Source organism: Coffea eugenioides, chromosome 1 (genome assembly GCF_003713205.1).
Source record: "Coffea eugenioides isolate CCC68of chromosome 1, Ceug_1.0, whole genome shotgun sequence".
Classification (NCBI taxonomy): domain Eukaryota; kingdom Viridiplantae; phylum Streptophyta; class Magnoliopsida; order Gentianales; family Rubiaceae; genus Coffea; species Coffea eugenioides.
The window spans coordinates 750,099-772,935 of NC_040035.1; the positions used below are offsets into that span (position 1 = coordinate 750,099).

General features: G+C 37.3%; 3 protein-coding genes across 3 annotated transcripts; 1 reads left to right on the top strand and 2 right to left on the bottom strand.

Annotated features, from left to right (window-relative positions):
* Positions 1–2,609: 2,609 nt before the first annotated feature.
* LOC113763137 (arabinogalactan protein 12-like) lies at positions 2,610–3,373 on the top strand. The gene has a single exon (XM_027306869.1). It carries the CDS (start codon positions 2,732–2,734, stop codon positions 2,918–2,920), a length of 189 nt encoding a protein of 62 aa, XP_027162670.1. The 5' UTR covers positions 2,610–2,731; the 3' UTR covers positions 2,921–3,373.
* Positions 3,374–12,374: 9,001 nt separating this feature from the next.
* LOC113762658 (benzyl alcohol O-benzoyltransferase-like) lies at positions 12,375–15,673 on the bottom strand. The gene is made up of 2 exons (XM_027306209.1): positions 15,054–15,673; positions 12,375–13,501 (listed from the first exon to the last, which is right to left on the bottom strand). The coding sequence occupies exons 1-2, from the start codon at positions 15,486–15,488 to the stop codon at positions 12,563–12,565; spliced, it is 1,374 nt and encodes a 457-aa protein (XP_027162010.1). The 5' UTR covers positions 15,489–15,673; the 3' UTR covers positions 12,375–12,562.
* A 3,863-nt stretch (positions 15,674–19,536) lies between these two features.
* On the bottom strand, positions 19,537–22,033 carry LOC113777918 (benzyl alcohol O-benzoyltransferase-like). Its single transcript, XM_027323152.1, has 2 exons — positions 21,421–22,033; positions 19,537–20,521 (listed from the first exon to the last, which is right to left on the bottom strand). The coding sequence occupies exons 1-2, from the start codon at positions 21,865–21,867 to the stop codon at positions 19,583–19,585; spliced, it is 1,386 nt and encodes a 461-aa protein (XP_027178953.1). The 5' UTR covers positions 21,868–22,033; the 3' UTR covers positions 19,537–19,582.
* Between the last annotated feature and the right edge of the window lie 804 nt (positions 22,034–22,837).

Below are 22,837 nucleotides of genomic sequence, written 5' to 3' on the forward strand. Positions count from 1 at the left end.
AATCAGCAAAACAGTTGCCTGGTCTTTTATGTTTTTCAGAAAAAAAGTTACTATAATAAAGGTGAACAAAGGAAAATCTACCCCAGTTGGTGGATGCCCATTTGACTCTGGTTATTAGTACTAGTAAAAGTCTTTTAGACTTTGATTTTAAGCCATTTGGACACACCTGCCTGGTGAAAGTAGAGGGAAAAAGCCAAAAGGGTTGGTAATTTCATATTCTTAAATATGTGTTTGGATTGTCAAATTATCCACAAGAATCATGCCTTTGAATTTGAATGAATAAAAAGTAAAATTAATTGCTTACGAAAAATTGACAGTAATACTAGCCTTAGCAAATCAGGAGAGAAGAAAGGTAGGTGTAATTTTTAAAATCTGAGGATGCTCACAAACCTTATCCTAACGTTCATGATAAAAGCACGTTTTATAGTTTTTCCATCAATTACAAGAGTCAAATTAACTAACATCTATTCTACCAAACCAACTTCCTCTAGAGGAGTGGCCACCATATTAATTGTGGGGTGGGAGGTTAAGAGTTCAAACCTTACCTCCCATCAATGTGCCTCAATATAAGGTTTGTTCTAAATCCATACAAGTGTGTGGTGCATCCGTCTGGTTTGATGGTGGTTCAGTCTCCATCAGGTTCCCCCGACTAGAGTAGGTTCCCCTCCCCTTAGGAGTAGGAGTAGGTTAGGTTGTTGATAATTGTACGCCTCTAACTTAGTGGCAGAACTACTACTAGGAGTAGTACAATGAATGCAAATTTCGCAAGTCTCTGGAGTTTCTTTAAATGGAATTTTTGGGGACTTACCCTTTGATCCTTTGACATCGACTTCTTATAACCCAAAATGCACTAATTGGTTGTATTGATGGTGCCATGCACGATGCTTCCAATTCCATATCAACCACTCCATCTTCAAAATCAGGACCATTCAGGGCTTTATATGTGCTCTCCTGTAGGATAGTAACAAGACTTGCGTAAGCTAATTAACCTCATCTGGGATTTAACTGATCTCGAGCGATCTGAGTTTGGTAAAATCTCATAATCCATAAGGTAGGAAAAAAGCTGCTGCAATTCTATGCATGTATTTTACTTCACGTATCATCTGAGTCTGACTGATACTGAAGAATTTTTTTTGTCTGTCCCGCAAAATGTATATTGGCCCAGATCAACATTGATGATCATCAGCTCGTGATTTGGTATCAGCTATGAATACTCCTTTCCCGATTCACTAAACAAATTCTGCTCGTGATCCTGCTTCTGCTTCTTACCAATGACCTTTCCTTTTTTTTTTTTCTTCTCATTTTTCACTTCCCATGTATAGGGATTCTATGCATGATATCATGAAGCTAGTCAAGTGGAAGTAGCTTTTACAGTACATCCTTTCCGAGTAATTGGAGAAGACGTAATACCTTTTTGCCTTACTGATCCATATTCATAACAAATTCAGTCACCATCTACTAGAACATCTAGATAACCTGTTCTAATTATAACTCCTGGAAATATCTTAGAGTTTTCAGCATCAGGGATTCTATGCGTCTAAATTCATTCTGAAAATTTATCAAAGCTCTTACTCCTACAGTAATTTACACCAGTCTAAAGAAAAGAAAAGAAAACATTCTTAACAATGAATGCATCACATCACATGCTAAGCTGAGGTCTCTATTAGTCACTGAACAAATAGTAATGATAAGGCTCCTAAACAGAGCAGTTTATAGGGTTTAGGCAACAAAGGCCATATGATTAGGTATTGACAAAAATGAGGTCTAAATCAAAGAGTGGAAAAAAAATCCTAAGAGAGCAGAATGGAAGGAACAAAGCGGTAGTAGTTAAGAATACAGCACAACTGCGCAAGGTTGTGCCCCACGCCAACTGTACTTTTTCACATTGCTTACCTGGTGATGCACTCTGTCAATTATCCGGGCAGCGGGCAGCCACCTTTTGCTGTCACATTAACTTATTTGTTAAACTACTACTTTAATCATCAATTATTACGTACTAACACTCTACTATTAACTTTCACTTTGGGAGGAATCAAAGCCTTTTAGACAAAATAAAGTGTGCCTTGGATGCATAAGATGTCGAAATGGATTCTTTTTAGAACCTTTTCAGCCTTTTCTCTTGCTTTGCGGAATCATTCTTTAGTGCTTAATTTAGTGGATTGGTAATTCTAATTATTAATTTTGTCGATGAGCAAGTATTATTAGGGAGATACACTCGAGAAAACCCATAAAAAGCTAATTATGTAAGTTTAAGTATGCAACGTTGATTCAGAGGTTTAAACTATTAAATCTTATTTACATATTAAGAACTCTTTCTCTGTCTCTCAAATTAATATCAGATATAATTCACTACTCACGAATCTAATAGGTATTTAAAAAGAATATTACAACAAAGAAACATAATAATAATAATAAACTTGGGCACTTTTCTTGTCTACTCAAACTCCAAAAAAAAAGAAAAAAGGCTAGAAAAGAGAAAAAGTTATAAAGGAAATAAGATATTAGTAGTGGAGTTTTGGAGTTAGGACATCTCCACATTCAAAATGGGGCAGCTACCTGCCCGTAGTGGATGAGAGCAACTATATAAAGAGCAGCAGCATGACCCATCATAGTCATCCTCCTCTGCCATTTCCTCTGTAATCTCCCCACCAGTCCTACCACTCATTCTTCGCAGAGGAAATTAATTCAGAGAGCAGCAGAGCCATCATTTCTCTTGATTCTCTCGTCACAAATGGAGGCGGCAATGAAGATGAAGATGGTGGCAACCGCAATGTTGGTGATCATGATGATGTCAGTCTCCGGCATGAAGGGCGTCGCCGCAGCCGATGCTCCGGCGCCGGCCCCCGCCTCTGACGCAACCATCTTCGTGCCTACCTTGTTTGCTTCTATTGCTGCACTGGCTTTTGGTTTCCTCTTCTGAATTGATTAGTCATTAATCTTATCCAGCTTACTTTGTTCATGCAAGTAGATTCACTTTACACCAGATGTGAGCATGCAGTTACCAGACAGACAGGCAGACGTGCTGCTTCTTTACCTTTGATTCCTTCCTTCCTTCCTTCATATTTTTTCTTGGGTTTATGGAGTGCTGTTGATAAATAGTACTAGTTCTGCTATTTATGATCCCTGCTTTTTCTTTAGTTTGGTTTGATGTGAATTTATTGTGGGATGGGATTGGAATAATGTTTTATTTGGAATTTGAGTTGATGGATGGAGCATAATATGATTTTATCTTTGTACTCCATATTCTTGTTCTTCTTCTTGTTTGTTTTTTTTTTTTTTTTGTACCATGTATGTATTGTACTATTTACTATTTAGTGTAAGAAGCAGCAGCAGCAGCAACAGAGGTCTTGGTTTGTTCTACTGCATTAGTTCAGAGTCTGAGTACTTTCCTAGTTTGGTTGTGTACATTATTGTCGGTTCTTAAGTTCTAATGATAATTGATTAACGTTTTCAATGAGTTGATTAGGACCCATTCATATTCTCTGCCCTCAAGGCATAGGATAAGTATACAAGATATAAAAGATGGACTCGTTTCAAATTTTAAACATTATTATCTACTTCCTAAATTTAAAGAAAAAAAAAAACTTTAGTGAAGAAATGTTAAAATTTGCCAGAAAATTAACACTTGGGCCATCTCTTATCATGTGGCTAAGGGCAAGAAGAACCCTTTAATGAAAGAGTAAAATGAAGAAGTCTACAATGGTTTATTGAGTTGAGTTGTCCCATGGAATTCCAAATTAAGTGGGGACACAACTCACGAGGACAGCTAGCTAAGGAAAGGGAGATCATTTGTTGTTTTTATCATTTATGGTCCATCCATCCATCCATCCATGAGCTTCTATCTATCAAATATCAATTGAAAGAAACTAGTACTAATTGAAAACTACCCTCTTCATTCCATTTTCATAATTGGTGGTGGTTCCATCACTAAATAATAAAAGTTATAGATAATCTTTCAAAGTTAAGAAAAGAATTTATTAGTAGTTGCATTCAAAAAAAAAAAGAAGAAAACAATTTAGTAGTAGTACAATTTTGGCATATGGAATGGTGATGACTTTTCACTATTCCCACTACATTTCTACCGAGTAAATTCTTAAGTTATTATGAAAAAAAAAAATTGTTCTACAAGAGGGGTTATTTTTGAAGCTAATTCTAAGACTAGAATCTTCGCATTTGTGAAATGCGAGTTCAAGGACTTCGCATTTGACAAATGCGAGGTTAGTGCTTTCAGAAATGTCTTTGGCAAAAAACAAAACCACAAAGCTCGCATTTGTAAAATGCGAGCTTTGTGAGCTATCTTCCCAAATAGCCGGTGAATGTTCAAAACAGAGCAGCTCTAACATTCTAAATCCCTAACGCGATTTCGATTTGGGAACACCAAAACGAAGACGAAATTGAGGCCAATACCAAGAGTCAAACCGCTACAAACATAGCATTTTAGCATCAGCTTTCAAACATTTGAAGGAGTTCCAGATTTTTTCCCAATAGCTGCAAAAACTCACTCCATCTCCGGAAAAGTAGTCGCTGGAAAGCTTGAAAACGTCGACGTGCTTGAGATAGGTGTTGTTCATGATTTGCTGTCATAACTGTGTGTTTCTCTAATTTGTTATTGTTCCTTCCGTTGTCTACTGGAAATGCATCAGCCCTGCTGCATCACTAGGAATTGCATCTGCTGTTTCAACAGCAGAAAGCTAGAAAAAGGAAAATGACCATCTCGGACCAGTGAAAGTTAGTGTAGCTAGCTAAGTAGTAGCTTTTTAAAATATTGCTTCAGACACCGGGAAAAACTAGTTCAAAAAATGACCTAGTAGCGCAGAAAAGATAACAATAGCATAACCGGTAGTGCAGAAAAGTAAGCATAACTAGTAGTGCAGAAACTGAGAAATGTGACCTCGCATTTGACAAATGCGAGGTCGGGCTCTTCTCTCTCTCTTTTTTTTTGGATTTTGTGGGTCAAAAATTTTAAGTGACTTCGCATTCAACAAATGCGAGCTCAGGAGTTCGCATTTGTTGAATGCGAAGATCCCTTGGACAGAATTCTATACTCAAAATGCCTCCTTTGCAGAAATTTTTTAAATTTCATCATCATTTTGGAAATTTCTCCATTTCTACCGAGTGAGTTTACCATTTCAAATTGGTAAAATGGCTACATTTAAAAGTAGTGATTAAAATGGTACTAGTATTTAATTAAGCGAATTAGTACTAGACCGGGGGATGAGACTCTCAGTCGCATAAATCACGGTCCGCTTTGATATAATTGTGCCACATAATTAGAGATAAAAAAAACTCGCGCGATTAAGGGCAAAAGTTAAAAGTACAAACACATAACTATTAAAACGTGTTATTGCGCCATACTTATGCCAAATTCTCGGTAAAAGCGCTTATTCGCTTGTCATTAGCTCGTACCTGAGTCGCAAATACAATCAAATTAACCAATAGGTGGTGCTAACAACAAAATGTTTCTGCAGCTTATTAAACCATCAGCTCTTCTATTTCAGAGGTCCCTCAACAACAAAATTGCTATTACTACTGTAGACAATTTGGCAAAGACGGCCGAAGATGGCTTTGGAATGAACATGCATGATGGGCTATGGCCATGGTTCGCCATCGCGGGTCGCGGTCGCGTCGCGGTTTCGGTTGTTCCACATCCGTCGCGGTATATCGGGTGATATGAACATTATAACACATTAAAGTTTCAAAAAATTTTGAAAAAATTACTAAAATTAGAAAATACTAAAAAAGACACAATTTAAAAAAATATCGGAGTTGACTCGAATATATCGACTGATATCATGCATCACAAATTCAAATCGATCAATATCGGCCGAGTCAGAGCGAGTCATCGCGGATATGGTGATATTTGCGATTCGGGGATCGATATCGTACCAGTCCCTTCCGTTTCATTACAACTCGGCTGATACGTATCGATATCGGCCGATATGGCGAACCATGGCTATGGCACATGGTCTCCTCTATTGAAAAGGCAAGGCAAGGCAAACCAAATTTTTTTTTTTTTTTTTTATAAAAACGTTTTTGAATCATCAGCATGCATGTGTGATATGCCCACAAATACACCAATGGGAAAAGGTGGTTGGTGTTTCTTGGTTGGAACTTTGTCTTGAAGCTACCTTCTTCCTCATGCGTGGAGGGCCCTTCCTATCAACAAATATCTCACTTGCCGTATTGTTATAAGTATATAACCTCTAGTTTAATTGAACTCTTGTTCAGCACTCCTTTTGATCATCATTATTATTATTAATCTTACCGACCAAGTATCAATTTATATGCATTTAGCTAGTGCTACTGTTAAAAAGTCTTGTAGCACATAATTGATTCAGTTCAGAAATTCATGAAGAAGCTTCTGTAGTATTATGATATGGTTTAAACTTCTTAGCACGTAATTGATTCAGTTCAGAAATTCATGAAGAAGCTTCTGTATTATGGCTTTAAACAAGCAAAACATGATTGAGGATGGATGATTGAACAATTAAAAACTCAACACAGCTTTAGCAAGAAAAGTCTTGAGGACTGGATCGAGCTGCCATACAGTAGCAGTTCAATAGGATTTGTCTATTTTTTTTTCCCTTTTTATTTCTAAATCTTGTTTCTGCAGAAGGAGGGTGTGTGGGACATATGAAAAGGGAACACATATTGGCGATCGAATGAGGATTAAGTAAGTTGCCTTCAAAGAACGAGGAACAAAAAACTTGACAAGTAAACCACTTCTGCTGCTTCTACATTTCAACTACTACTTATAAAGCTATAAGATTGCCAGAAAAAGCTGTGTCTTCTCACATTGTTTTATGTCTAGGGAAACCAAAGGACAAATAACTTCTTTTAGGCTTTGCTATTTTTCCTAGTCCAAAAGGAAAAAGAAAAGAAGAGTCATTACTATCTTCTAAAAATTTAGTAAGGAACTGCTATTTGTACTCTTACATTTGTTAATGGCATTTTGTTTTTGTCCAAGGGGAAAAGAGTAAAAAGTAGAGTCTGAGAGTCAAATCAAGGACCTCATTGTCACTTGATTAATGTTACTCGTTAAGCTGGTTCTTAGGACTTAGATTTTTTTACGTCTCACTCATATATATAAAAATATAGAGTAAAATACAAAAAGAAAAAAACCCTGATGGTTAAGCTAACCTACGAAAAAATCCCTGATGATTTCAAATCATATATTTTGACCCCTCATGATTTGAACTAATTTGAAACAGTAACGGAAATCGTCAAAATTAATGGAGACAGACGAAATATTAGTGATGCAAATTTAGTCGAGTTCAATCGAGCTATTGACGAGTTTGTTTGGTCAAAACTTAAGCTCGAGTGTAATATATGTGCAAGGCACGAAAGCTTGTCAAACTTAATCGAGATTCAAATACATATGCATAATTTTAAATTCTTTTATTTAAAATCATACTCGAATAGAGTTCGAGTACTACTCGAGATTCACTCAACTCGATTGCAACTCTAGTTTTCCTCCACCGATCAAATTTTCAAAGCTGACTGGTCTGAAATAAAACTTTCTGAGTCTAGAATACAAAGCATAATTTACGCTGAACTAAGAGTAATTATGCTTTTATAGTTTAAGTTTTTTTTTTCTAAGGAAACCTTTTATTGATAAGAGTGAAATACTCACAAGGAAATTGTGCAGCAGCAGTACAATAATCTATACTTCGAGTATATACAATAGACTGATTAGACCGTACAGCTAGCAGAACTCAATAAGCCTCTATCTAAAACTATACATATCAGACTGTAAAAATGTCCTGATCTAGGTTTCAATCTAGGCTGGAATCCAGATTCTCCTGGGTATGAAGTATCTTCCTCCACGCTAGCATTCAAAGGGGATACATAAAATGATTTTAAAAATTTTGGGTGAAGGGAGGGCCAAAGTTTAATTTGTACAAGGATACAAGCAAAAGATTTTAATTTCTGAAGGAAATATAAAAGATTTCTCAAATCTTGGGAGGCAGCTGCCCCTTCCAGCTACCTTATGGTTCCGCCAGTCGAACAAAGCATAACCATTCCTTATTCCAAGGCTAAGAGCCACAAAGCAGATGGTAAGTACTAATACTGAAAAAGACAAAACAATGCAGCCAATTAGGTGCTACATATTCATTGAAATATGAAATATGACATGCACATAGAATTAGTTGGAATTGGAGTTGTAAACATTCACAAGAACCAAAATCACCTCATTAAGGGTCCGTTTGTTTCGGGTGAAAATGTTTTCCAGGAAAATATTTTCCTAATTTCCCGTGTTTGGTTGCACAAAGTTACTGAAAACATTTTCCTATGTAAAATATTTTCACTCATCTTATGGAAAACAACTTCCCTTCCAAACTTACTGAAGTTGTTTTCCGAAATGCATGCATCCCGCCTGTAGTATGTTCCAAACTTACTGAAAATATCTTGTAGTATGTTCTTTTTTTTTTTTTTAGTGTAAACAGGAGGATTCGAACCCAAGACCTCTTCCTTACACTCCCTCCCCCGTACCACCCAACCCAACCCAACCCAACCCAACCCTCCCCCTAGTATATTCAAAATAAAAAAAAAATCTCATCATGCTCATCCTATACTAGTAATTAATTATGTATAATAGGGACATTCTTTTCTAGAGAAACTTTCAGCAGTGAGAGTGCAAGATATATGTCACAATAAGCATTGCATGTGATTGATATTTGACACTAAATGACCAGCAATTTGTTTATTGCTTAAGGAGATATTTTTTATTCATATATACATTTCTCTAAGATTTTTTAAAGTTAAACAATGAGATAAATTTTCTTATTTTGCATGGGAAGAAGTATGTAATTATAATGTGTAGAAAGTAAAGATAGAGATAAAAGTGAAAATATTTCAAAAGTTAAACAAACACCAGAAAATGAAGTAAGAAAATATTTTCAATAAGCTAACCAAACACCTGAAAATGATGAAAGGGAAATGATTTTCATGGAAAATTACTTCCACGGAAAATATTTTCCCAAGGAAAACATTTTACTTCCAACCAAACAGACCCTAACTGCGCTATATTTACAAACGGTCGATATAATTTACCTCATTAATACAGCCAAAAAAAATTTTGCCCTTGTTGTTCCAGTTAGAGGTGCAAACAAGTCAAACTTAATCGAGTAACTCGCAAGCTTGTTCGGTTAAAATTCGAGTTCGAACTCATATTAATTGAGTTTGAGCTTGAATTCGAGCAACTCGAGCTACTTGACGAGTCAACCTCGAGCTTATTATGTGAAGCTCGAAAGCTAATCTAGTTTAATTGAGTTTCATATATATATTTTTTTAGTTTTTTATTTATTAGTATGAAATGTCTTTTTGATCTCTTGTTTAAAGTTATATAAAATATAAATTTATATTTCTTAAGTTTGATTAGGCTCAATTAGAAACGATTGGGCTCGATAAGCATGAGATCGAGTAATACAAAACAAAATAGAGTTCGATCTCGAGTTTGAGTTCGAGTTTTCTAATTCGAATAGAGCTCGAGTAGTGCACTATTCGAGATCAATTCGACTCGATTACACCCGTAGTTACAAAAGTTGTGTACATATATTTAGTGGATGGAGTAACTTATTCTTCAAACTTAAAAATCGTTTGTAGTACGTAATACATAGATCAGGGGAAACTATGAAAGTTGCAAATTCACAAGGCAGAGGCAGATCTAACAAAGGTGGAATTATGAGAACAAACAGGAACCGGCAAATCTGTCCATTGCAGAACCGGCAAAGGGCAAACAAACAGGAACTACATTTCCTTTCTCGCCTTTCTTCTTCTCCAATTCAATGATATCTGAAGGTACATAAACCGGGGATACCAGCCCCAGCCCTGGCTGGTCCACTATAGGCTTCCTTTCCCCAACCAAACTCCACCTCATTAATGATTAAACCCAGCCCTGGTAACGTTCGAGACCATACAACTGCCCTGCCCACAACTGTGAGCTGAGGCCTCCCTCTGGTGTGGTGACCATTAAATCAGCCACTGACTTGGTGATTTAGACGCATTGCAAAGGTGAAACCTTCACGTTTAAGACGAGTTATCTTTAGTGTTTTTAAGGGTATCAATTATATACTTCAAAACGTTACGCTCTTACTATATACTTCAAAACATTAGACACTAGTTACTAAGTCAGATGCTTGTATTTTTTTCCCTAGTTTGTTTGTTGGTCCCCTTCAACCAAGAAGCTTCAGAGGAAAATGGCAAGCACTAATATGGTTCTCAATTAGAAGAACATAATCTTAAGGAAATTTTGGCAAAAGTTACCCAAAGAATAGCAAAGAATATGCAAAGAAACTATCCCAGCACATCAATTTTCTGCTGTATTTGTTGGGCTCTTCAGTGTTTCAAATTGGGTTGGACAAGCTAGTGCAGCCAATTGACTCTGAAATGAGTATATCTTGCTTGGTTTGGTGCCAAACCAAAGATGACTTCAAAGCCGGTCAAACCCACTTAAAGATGACAAAATCAGTTGACGTGGAGTGCATGGGTTGGACCCAGCACTATGACCATTAAGATTTGTATTAAGGTAGAAATGAACTTTTGAAACCACCAGCTCTTGGGCTGGTGGCTACCACCAAGCCCTTAAGGCTTTGGTGGGGTGGAAAATGCCACTCTTGTGGCTCTTCTTCAAATCCAGACGGGTGCGTAGCGCATCCATCTAGTCCGGTGGTGGTTCTGTTCCCATCGGTCCCCCGTAGGCTCAGTTGAGCCTCCCCCTATTTAGAGTAGGAGTAGGAGTAGAAGTAGGGATGACAATTGACAAAGATTAATGATCGATGTCAAATTGTCGTTATTCAACAACTTTACCTTTACATTTTGGTCCCAATGTTTTAAATTTGTATTCTTATGGTTCCTTAGGTTTAAAATAATTATAATTAGCGTTTGAAGATGAAACGAGATGTAAATTGATTAAATATACAATAGATGTGTTGCTAACTCTCTATGGAATGTCATAAAACACATCATGTAGGCAAAACTATGATGTTTTACCTAAAATGCATCTCTTTATTAAATAAGTTAAAATTAAATAATAATACACATTTGATATATACAACAAAAAGAACATAGTTTAATATATATCACTTTATTAGTTACTACTGTACAAATTCTTGCATGATTAATAGACATAGGCTGCAAATGGTTGTAGTTAGGAATTGTGATTTGTGACTCTAAAAACTATTGAAGGTAATTACTTAGGAATTTTTGAGAAAAAAAAACCTTCTTTAATTTTAATGTTTTTCGACCTATTAAATCCAACGTTCCAATAGTAACATTTATAAGTATTTATTTTGCTATTTGTTTACCATAATAATTTGATTGAATGACTAATAATTCTATAAAATATCAATTTTATCTCAAACTCAATTAATAACCTATTGAAATTGGAAAAAAAATTAGACGAACAATCTAATTTATATATAGTACATATTCTTTATATTTTAAAGGGATACTTAATTGAGTGCTTAATTATCAACACAAGTGAAAGATAATACAATTCATGATCAATTAATTCTTCGCACTGCAAAACAATACATACTTATATTATGCTAAATCTGAAATTAGTGGGATGAATAATGAAACATAAAGTAAAAAAGAAAAGAAAAGAAAGAAGTTTACTTAAAAATTATTTTCCCATTGACTAATGGTGCAAAATGACATAGATTGGCACGGGCTGCTAAGGTGCAGAGAGAGGTGGTGGCTGTGAAAAATCTTCAATGCTCTCTATGCACTTCTTGACATTGTCGTGTGATGTACCATCACCCATCAAAGATCACCAAGCAGAAAATGGTGAGTCATATATTGTTTTCTAATTTTTTTTTTTGACACGAAGATATTTTGACTTACATCAAACTAGTCCTGCTGTGATAGTGCAGAACCCGCTTAAAAAATGCACCACGTGATAACCAGCGGGGTTGACCTGATGATTTAAGGGCAAAGATTTAAGAGAGGTACCATTCGAACTGCTCGATAAGAGCGATATATTTATTTTCTATTTAGTAAACAAAATATGTACAATCATCATAGTCAATAGTTGATTTTAGTACATTACGCGGCATGTCACGTAGTACATATAGAATATGCAATACCTTCTCTTCTCAACGTCGTGATAGATGCTCAACGCAGCCAAAATTGCCGGCCTTAACCTTCTTGGTACTTCATGTGGGTTGACTTCCTTGTACAACGGGAGGTATACTTGGGTGGTCATATGTTATCATTAACTTGGTCTCATCCTTGTCGTGATTCATCCTACGACCATGATCATTTCATATCAATTACGTCAAATCTTATGACATCATACACCTAGACCATCAATTCGTATGCAGAATTAGTATAGGAAAATTCTATAATATAGGAGCCAATCACCAGCAAGGTTTTCTCAAGGTAGTTTCTGCTAAGATTCTAAGAAATTGTGCACTGCACACACACACACACACATCACTGATCCTCTCATTATTCTCATAACTTTCCGTCGGGAATTCCAAAGACATGAGAAATAGTACAGTGTGTAAACATAGGAGGAGGACTCGATCAGGGGAATGAATGAAATTAAGAAAGTTCTTCACAAGGCTGATCTGACAAAAGTGGAGCGATCATCAATACTACTATGAAGGTTGTTGCTCAGCAAGTTCTCCAGCTCTCTCACAAATGCATCCATTGCAAAGCCCGGCAGGCAAATAGGAACCACTATTCCTTTCTCCCCGTTCTTGTTCTTGAAAGGTATGTAAAAGCTCGCCACGCCGGGGATGGCACCAACCCCGCCCTTGGCCGGCCCTCCGTACGCTGGCTTTCCCCAGCCGAAGTCCACCTCATTGAACCCAGCCCGAGTAACATCCGACACGAGATAAGTCCTCACCACGGTGAAATGAGGCCTCCCTTTGATAACCATTAAATCAGCCACCGATTTCATGTAGTCTTCAGTCACATCACATTTGGCCTTATTCACCAGCTCCAACGCATATCCCAGAGGCCTCTTGCACAGCTCTCCGGCAGTCGTCAGGGCCACCGGAAATGCAAAGGCATTGCCGTAGTATCCTTGTGGCAAGGGAGGATCGAACTTGGAGCGAGCGTTGACGATGCAGAGCACGCGGACTTCCTCATTGGGTTCGGGCTGGAGGGCGATGGTCCGGCAGCGCCAGAGACAGGCCGTCAAAACCTCAAATGTCGAACACTTGCGACTGATGTCGAGCGGGATGGATTTTCTCAGAGCTGATACCTCCGTCGGGCCGAAGAAGAAGGAGCGGTGGACCATATCGTCCAGGGGAATGATGGTTCCTTTGGTATCGGCTACCTCATCGTATTCGTGATGGGTGCACGTCACCCTTGGCGGGTCTCGAGCATTCAGGAGCTCTCTCTGCCATACTGGCAGTACAGATGGGGCGGAAGCTCCCCGTGCGATTTCGCCCACCGCATTCATGAACTGAACTAGTCCGGCAGCGTCGGACATGGTGTGATTCAGGCGCAGCGCGAAGATGAAACCCCCGCATCTCAAACGAGTTACCTACAACAATAAAAGTGTTGTATATAATATGCATTATGCACAAATAATACCATACCATTATTAGCACTCAATAATTGCAAGTGTAAGAACAAAATATCTACAGAGCCCACCAATACTAATGGCCTAAACAGTTGAGTTGGTGGCTCTGGTGGTGGGGAATAGAACCAAGAAAGGCTATGTGGTATGTGGTATGTGCGGGGCGGGGCATTCATCATTGAAGTTGAGAATTTCAGAGAGAGTAAATGGCATTTCAGACATAAGAAAGTGGCCGCTGCTGGTCTGGTTTGTGATATAGACATTTCAGACATATATGCTGCTGCAAATATTTGTATTTGGGCCACAATCCGGATTCCCACTCAATACTGACGAAAGGACACCAATACTAATGATCGATCATCCTTTTCCTTACCAAATGGTAATTTAGCCTCTTCCTGTTGAGGAAGGAAAAGCATGCGAATGTTGAACTAATAATGCTTGGTGTGGAGCAATATCACTCGCAACCTTTTTGATTTTTTCAAGGATGGCTCGGATTCCATATGCTACCATATAAGATTAATGTTTTTCTTTTTGAAATTTCTTTTTACCTTCAAACATTTGAAGAAAATCATTTACTATGTCTTTAAAAAAAAATACTACTAAAACATTGGTTGACCAGAGCAATGCAATGGATCAGAACAGTGAATCCTGAAAAGTACAGGTTCCATTGCCTACCTTACCTGTTCATACCTCTACCCACCTTCTTGGAACCATTTTTTGAGCCTTAATTGAAATGGAGCTCAAAAGACCCAAAAAAGAAAAAAATTTTCAACGGAATATTCTACAAAAATTTTCAAAAAAAAAAAAAGAAGCTCACAATCCAAACTCTTAGACTCTTCAACGTTTTTTTCCTTTTTCCTTTTTTGGTTTGGGGGGGGGGTCTAATCTTTCCTATTCATAAAGCATGAGAAGGAAATTCAACATTAAAATTAAAATTTTATGTCATCTTTTAGTTTTTCCAATTTTATCCTCACAAAAGGAAAAATTTACAAAATTTTTTTTGTAATCTTTTGATTTTTTTCAATTTTATTGTCGTAAGAGTAAAATTTTACTACAGATAACTACTTAAATTTAGTAACTTCTAATAACTTCTATTTTATATTTTTGTTTGTTTGCCAAAAAAAAAAAACTTCATACGATTTAAATAAAAACAACTTAATTTTTTCTTAATTTGCACCCTCATATATAGGATGTGCTTTTCTCACTAATGTAATACTTTAAAGTCGAAGGTATTGACTGCGACATCTAACAACCTAAGAGAGTAGTATAATAGTAAGGTTTTAGAAAGGATTGTTTGTGGTGTGCAATTTCCTAACCAACACTCTTTTGTTTCTTTTGTAGCAGTGACAAAAGAGTCAAGTATTCAACTCTAAATTCACCCCCTAAATCCTTGGAGAAACAACCAAGACGGAAATAGACAGCTCCAGCCTCACCTCAGGAGCAAATCAAGTCAAAAAAAAAAAAAAGAAGAGAGAGAGAGATAAAAAAAACAGTAAAGTTGGTTTTGGTTGTGTACCTGTATAAGCAGTAAAGGACAGTGAAGGACTCCTGCAGAGTCAGGAACATCATAGAGGAGCTCCTCCAGGCAGGGGAATGGAGGCTGAAGTTCTTCCCCAAACTGCTCCAGCGTCACCTCTGCATCCGCTTCAATGAACATGACACCCTCCCCCGTGCAGTCCACCACCAGCTTCCTCCCGGCGCATTCTCTGAGACGCCCCGCGAAGGGGTAGTAGAACACCAGAGCCTTGGCAATGGCCTCCCTGATCACCTTCACGGGGTCTCTCCTGCCATCATCGCTGCGGTAAAACTGGATGACAGGGATTTGAAAGCGAAGACCCTCTTGATCGTCGATGTCAGAGAGGACCTTGCATTCCCGAGGAGTGGACTTCGCCGGACGGACCAGCTCAGGCTTTTGTCTGGTCACCCTGAATGTCAGAGACTTTGATCCCATTTTGTTGCCCACAAACAAACTGCTACGCGCAGTGATTTGACCACCACCAACGAATATATTTGCTCAGGCTCAGGCTTAGGAAATGAAAGCACTGGTAATGAGGATGCTTTAATTGTGTGTATACAGATATAGATAGTCTGACACAGGAGAAGAAAGAAGGAAGGTTTGGTAGTTCTGAGGATGCCTTCCTTCCTTTCCAGCATGGGATTTATATAGTACCACTGAGTGTAACAGTAGTCATACAGGAATTGAAGGGAAAAACACCACATGTCTAGTGCACTTACCACTTAATTGGATCTTATTTGCAAGTACATTTTCCTCATCTTTTCCCACTTCTTTTGTCAATTGACTGACCTGTTATTTGGTCTAGTCTTCTTCTCAGTTCTCACTTTGAGGCCTTCACACTATAAAACAACAAAAAGATGGTTGTTAAAACTTGGATCAACACTCTCAAATGAATTTTTCTATTCCTAGAATTTCTGGGCTACTTCTCTCAACACATTATTGTACCAGTAGCATACTTTAATTTTCCCTTGAGTTTCTCGGTACTTCTATGTGATGTGGACTCCCACCTGCAAATAGAAAACAAATTCCCGTTTCAGCTTTTGGTCAATAGTACAAAAAGTGATGATGCTTCAATTCAATTTCATTACTGACCTTCCAAGATAATGTTAGGTAGTTTTCTTTTATCATTCATTACGCCATATATATTACTACAAATAAAAAAAAAGTTTTTTTTGAAAGAACTAGAATCAGACCATGTTAGTGCAATGTAATCCTAGACCTTCATGGGTGCAAATATTGGACAGAACATCTATCATGGGACATCAATTTTCTGATGTATTTGTTGGGCTCCTCAGTGTTTCAGATTGGGTTGGACAAGCTAGTGCAGCCAATTTTGTCTGAAATGAATATGTCTTGCTTGGTTTGGTGCAAAACCAAAGGTGACTTCAAAACCGGTCAAACCCAGTTAAAGTTGACAAAATCAGTTGACGTGGAGTGCATGGGTAGGACCCAGCACTATTTCTACCTTAAGATTTGTATTAAGGTAGAAATGAGTTTTTGATCCCTAATGTTTGATCTATGTACTAAATTGGTTTCTAATCTTTTAACCAAAGTAAATTTAGTTCTCCAAGTTTTGCATTTTTAATCATTTAGGACAATTGATGGAAAATCAACCAACGATTAATAGTCAATATCATATTATCGTTATTCAAGAACTTTACCTTTACATTTTGGTCCCAATGTTTTAAATTTGTATTATTATGGTTCCTTAGGTTTTAAATAATTATAATTAGCATTTGAAGATGAAACGAGATGTAAATTGATTAAATATACAATAGATGTGTTGCCAAGTCTCTGTAGAATGTCATAAAACACTTCATGTAGGCAACAACAATGTTGTTTAACCTAAAATGCATCTCTATATTAAATAAGTTAAAATTGGATAATAATACACATTTGATATATACAACAAAAAGATCATAGTTTAATATATAACTTTACTAGTTCCTACTATAAAAATTCTTGCATGATTAATAGACATAGGCTGCTAATGGTTGTAGTTAGGAATTGTGATTTGTGACTCTAAAAACTATTGAAGGTAATTACTTAGGAATTTTTGAGAAAAAAAAAACCTTCTTTATTTTTATTGTTTTTCGACCTATTAAATCCAACGTTCCAATAGTAATGTTTATAAGTATTTATTTTCCTTTTTTTTACCATAATAATTTTATTGAATGACAAATAATTCTAATTTTATCTCAAACTCAATTGATAACCTATTGAAATTGAAAAAAAAATAGACGAACAATCTAATTTATATATAGTACATATTCTTTCAATTTTAAAGGGATACTTAATTGAGTGCTTAATTATCAACACAAGTGAAAGATAATAAAATTCATGATCAATTAATTCTTCGTACTCCAAAACAATACATACATATATTATGCTAACTCTGAGACCAGCTATACAAGAAGTCTATGAGAAATTAGTGGGATGAGTAATGAAATATGAAGTAAAAAAGAAAAGAAAAGAAAGAAGTTTACTTAAATTTTTTTCCCATTGACTAATGGTGCAAAATGACATAGATTGGCACGGGCTGCCAGCTGCTGAGATACAGGGAGAGGCGGTGGATGTGAAAAATCTTCAATGCTCTCTATGCACTGCTTGACATTATTGTCGAGTGATGTACTATGACCCATAACATATCACCAGGTAGAAAATGGTGAGTCATATATTATTTTCTATTTTTTTTTTCACAAAAGGCGTATCTTAATTTATGCCAGACTAATTTCCCTGTGATGATGCAGAGCCCGCTCCAAAAATACGTCACACGATAGTCAGTAGGAGTCGACCTCATAATTTTAAGGGCAAAGACCTAAGGGAGGTACCATTCGAACTGCCCGCTGGGAGTCATATATTGTTTACTAATTAGTAAACAAACTATGTCCAATCATCGGCTTCGAATCCTCTGTCCTCAAGTAGTCTCTGTCCCCTCTGTCCCTTATTTGTACAGCTGTCACGTGTCTCTAATCTTTTGTTAACCCAAATTCAAATAAATTGATAATAATCTATTTACAAGTTTACTCAAAATCAATTAAAACAGATAATTCAAAACTTTTTTTACTTTTCTTTTTAACAAAAAAGAGTCTTGTTGATTTGGGGTAAAAAATAAAGAAGAGTTTTATTTGACTTTTATGTTTATGTAATACTTTCCCTTCTCATCGTGGTGATAGATGCTCAACGCAGCCAAAATTGCCGCCCTTACTTTCCCTTCTTAGTACTTCATGTGGGTTGACTTCCTTCTGCAAGGTATACTTGGGTGGATTGATAATAGAGGAATTGACATGTTTTGGTCTAGAATAGGGGTGTAAACGAGTTGAGTCGAGTTGAATTTTGGCCTAATCAAGTCGAGTCTCTAGTTAATTTTATGAATCTCGAACTCGAACTTGAATTCGACGAGTTCAAAATATCAAACTCGATCTTGAGCTTGATTCAAATTCGAGTCTAGCTTAAAAAATAAAAAAATAATTATTATTATTTTATTTTTTAAAAATAAAAATGTACTATTTTATTTTTTAAAATGAATAAAATAATAATTTTTTAACAAACAATAAAAAATTAGGAAAATATATATATGTGTAATTTTACTATTAAAAAAAATAAAAAAAATATATAATCGAGCTCGCGAGCCAACGAGTTTAATGTTTTTGAGTTCGAGCTCGAGCGGCTTGATTCGTGAACAGCCCTAGTCTAGAATGATTGTGCCACTCTAGCACAAATGGTAGAAACTACACATTTGATTCTAAAAGATTTTCTCAGGAAATAGTTTCTGTCAAGATTCTAAGAAACTATTCTCATAACACACACACACATATTAGGCACTGGTCCTAGCATTATTCTCATAACTTTCCAGGAATTCCAATGACATGAGAAATAGTACAGTATAGGTAGGGGTGGCAATGGGGTGGGGGACACCTCCCCCAACCCCCGCCCCCGCTCCGCTTCCCCCGCGAAGACACCTGTGGGATTAAAAAATTTTGTTATATAATTTCATTATAATTAAATTTGAGCAAATAATTAAGTACTAAAATATCAACATATTACCAAATTATTATTCTTTGTAACTTCACAATTGAAACTAATAAAAATAATTAAACAAAGGTTATTTGAATACAATCTAATATGATAAAACAAATATAACTAAAATAATCAAATTTTCACTTTTGATACAAATACAATCACTAAATTATTATTGTATTTTTTTTAGAAAAAAGTGTTATTGTATTAAGTGTAGTTAGGAAAATAACATAAATGTATTAATAAATTTAGTATAAATAATTAATAATTTTTATTAATAAATATATATAATTAGTAGTATAATTGATAATATATTTATATATATAATTATGTACATATATATATATTTTTTTCAAACGGGTGGCGGGGGAGTATACCCCGATCCCCGCCCTGTTTCTAAACAGGGGGAAAAAATTGCCCCCGGCCCTGCCCCAACCCCCGCTGCCATCCCTAAGTTACATAGGAGGCGGACACGAGATCAGGGGAATGAATGAAATTAAGAAAGTTGTTCACAGGGCTGATCTGACAAAAGTGGAGCGATCAATAATACTATGATGGTTGTTGCTCAACAACTTCTCCAGCTCTCTCACAAATCTGTCCATCGCAAAGCCCGGCAGGCAAATAGGAACCACTATTCCTTTCTCCCCGTTCTTGTTCGTGACAGTTATGTAAAAGCTCAACAAGCCGGGGATGGCACCAACCCCGCCTTTGGCCGGGCCTCCGAACTCTGGCCTTCCCCAACCGAAATCCACCTCATTGAACCCAATCCGAGTAACATCCGACACGACATAAGTCCTCACCACGGTGAAATGAGGCCTCCCTTTGATAACCATTAAATCGGCCACCGATTTCATGTAATCTTCAGTCACATCACCTTTGGCCTTGGTCACCAGCTCCAACGCATATCCGAGAGGCCTCTTGCATAGCTCTCCGGCAGTCGTCAGGGCCACCGGAAATGCAAAGCCATTGCCGTAGTATCCTTGTGGCAAGGGAGGATCGAACTTGGAGCGAGCATTGACGACGCAGATCATGCGGACTTCCTCATTGGGTTCGGGCTGGAGGGCGATGGTCCGGCAACGCCAGAGACAGGCCGTCAAAACCTCAAATGTCGAACACTTGCGACTGATGTCGAGCGGGATGGATTTTCTCAGAGCTGACACCTCCGCCGGGCCGAAGAAGAAAGAGCGGTGGACCATGTCGTCCAGGGGAATTATGGTTCCTTTGGTATCGGCTACCTCATCGTATTCGTGATGGATGCACGTCACCCTTGGCGAGTCTCTAGCGTTCAGGCGCTCTCTCTGCCATACTGGCAGTACAGATGGGGCGGAAGCTCCCCGTGCGATCTCGCCGACTGCATTCATGAACTGAACTAGTCCGGTACCATCGGACATGATGGTGTGATTCAGGCGCACTGCGAAGATGAAACCCCCGCATCTCAAACGAGTCACCTACAATACAAGTACTCAATTATGATCAGTAAGTAGATATACAGCAGTACTAGTAGTTGTTTTCATGCAGTAATTGCGAGTGGAATTAATTTATGAAATTAGCACACGTGACAAAGCGTAGGAGTAGTTTTATCCAACAATTACGCGATCCTATTTCACACATTAATTGCTAATTTCGTAGATTAAGAGCAATTATCGACCAAATGGTCACGGATTTACTGATCATATTATTTAGTAGTCAATTACTAATGAAAAATAGTTTGATGGTCAAAACATGATCCGATCAATAATTTAATGACCGTTGAGATTTTTTACGCTTTATTATTTGTCTTAGACTCTTCATTGGTTTTTTTTTTCTTTTTTTTGGGGGGGGGGAAGGGGGCTAATCTTTCCTATTCATAAAGCATGAGAAGGAAATTCAACATTAAAATTAAAATTTTGTGTCATCTTTTAGTTTTTTCAATTTTATCCTCACAAAAGAAAAAATTTACAAAGATGACTACTTTAAGTTTAGTAACTCTCTATATGTAAAGCATGAGAAGAGGATTTGACGTTAAAATTTTTTTGTCATCTTTTGATATTTTTTCAATTTTGTTGTCATAAGAGTAAAATTTTACTACTAAAGATAACTGCTTAAATTCAGTAACTTCTAATAACTTCTATTTTATATATATTTTTTGCCAAAAAAAATCCATACGATTTAAATAAAAACAACTTCTTAATTTGTACACTCAAGTATTCAACTCTAAATTCACCCCCTAAATCCTTGGAGAAACAACCAAGACGAAAATAGACAGATCCAGCCTCACCTCAGGGACAAATCAAGTCAAAAGAAAACGAAAAAAAAAAAACAGAGTGAGAGAGATAGAGATGAAAAACAGACTTGGTTTTGGTTGTACCTGTATAAGCAGTACAGGACAGTGAAGGACTCCTGCAGACTCAGGAACATCATAGAGGAGCTCCTCCAAGCAGGGGAATGGAGGCTGAAGTTCATCCCCAAACTGCTCCAGCGTCACCTCTGCATCCGCTTCAATGAACATAACACCCTCCCCCGTGCAGTCCACTACCAGCTTCCTCCCGGCGCATTCTCTGAGACGCCCCGCGAAGGGGTAGTAGAACACCAGAGCCTTGGCAATAGCCTCCCTGATCACCTTCACGGGGTCTCTCCTGCTATGAAGACGATCATCATCGCTGCGGTAAAATTGGATGACAGGGACATGAAAGCGAAGACCCTCTTGATCGTCGATGTCAGAGAGGAGCTTGCATTCCCGAGGAGTGGACTTCGCCGGACGGACCAGCTCAGGCTTTTGTCTGGTCACCCTGAATGTCAGAGACTTTGATCCCATTTTGTTGCCCACAAACAAACTGCTACGCGCGCAGTGATTTGACCACCACCAACAAATATATTTGCTCAGGCTCAGGCTTAGGAAATGAAAGCACTAGTAATGAGAATGCTTTAATTGTGTGTATACAAATATAGATAGTCTGACACAGGAGAAGAAAGAAAGAAGATTTGGTAGTTTTGAGGATGCCTTCCTTCCTTCCCACAGCATGGGATTTATACAGTACTACTGATTGCAACAGTTGTCATAACTCATACGCAAGAGGAGTTGAAGTAAAAACACACCACGTCTAGTGCACTTAATTGTTCTTGATTGCAAGTACATTTTCCTCATCTTTTCCCACTTCTTTTGTCAATTGACCGACCTGCTATTTTTTTTTCTGACATTTTCTAACAAAAGTAAGAATTTATGCAAATAAACCTAATCCCCACAGTAACTTTAAAAGCCGGCAACTTTTGAAGTCCTGTGAGGGACTTATCTACCCAAACCCTTCCCCCCATACCGACCTGCTATTTGGTCTAGCCTTCTTCTCACTTTCAGGCCTTCCCACTGTCGAACAACAAAAAGATGCTTGTTATAACTTGGGTCAACACGTAACGGCCAGCCATTTAAGGTTTGGCGGGTGAAAGGTAAGAGTGCCGCGTACTGCATCCACCAATTGTCACGTAAGTAATTTCTTTTCAAAAATTTAAATGGATGTATAGTGCACTCATCTGGTTCGTTGGTGGTTCACTCCTCACCGATTTTCTTAGACTCAGTTGAATTTTCCCTTTAGATTAGAATGGTGTAGGATTGACCAAAAAAAAAAAAAAGAACTTGGATCAACACTTTCAAATGAATTTTTCTATTCCTAAAATTTCTGGGCTATTTCTCTCAACACATTATTGTACCAGTAGCATACTTTAATTTTCCCTTGAGTTTCTCGGTACTTCTATGTGATGTGGACCTCCTCCTCCAGCAAATAGAAAACAAA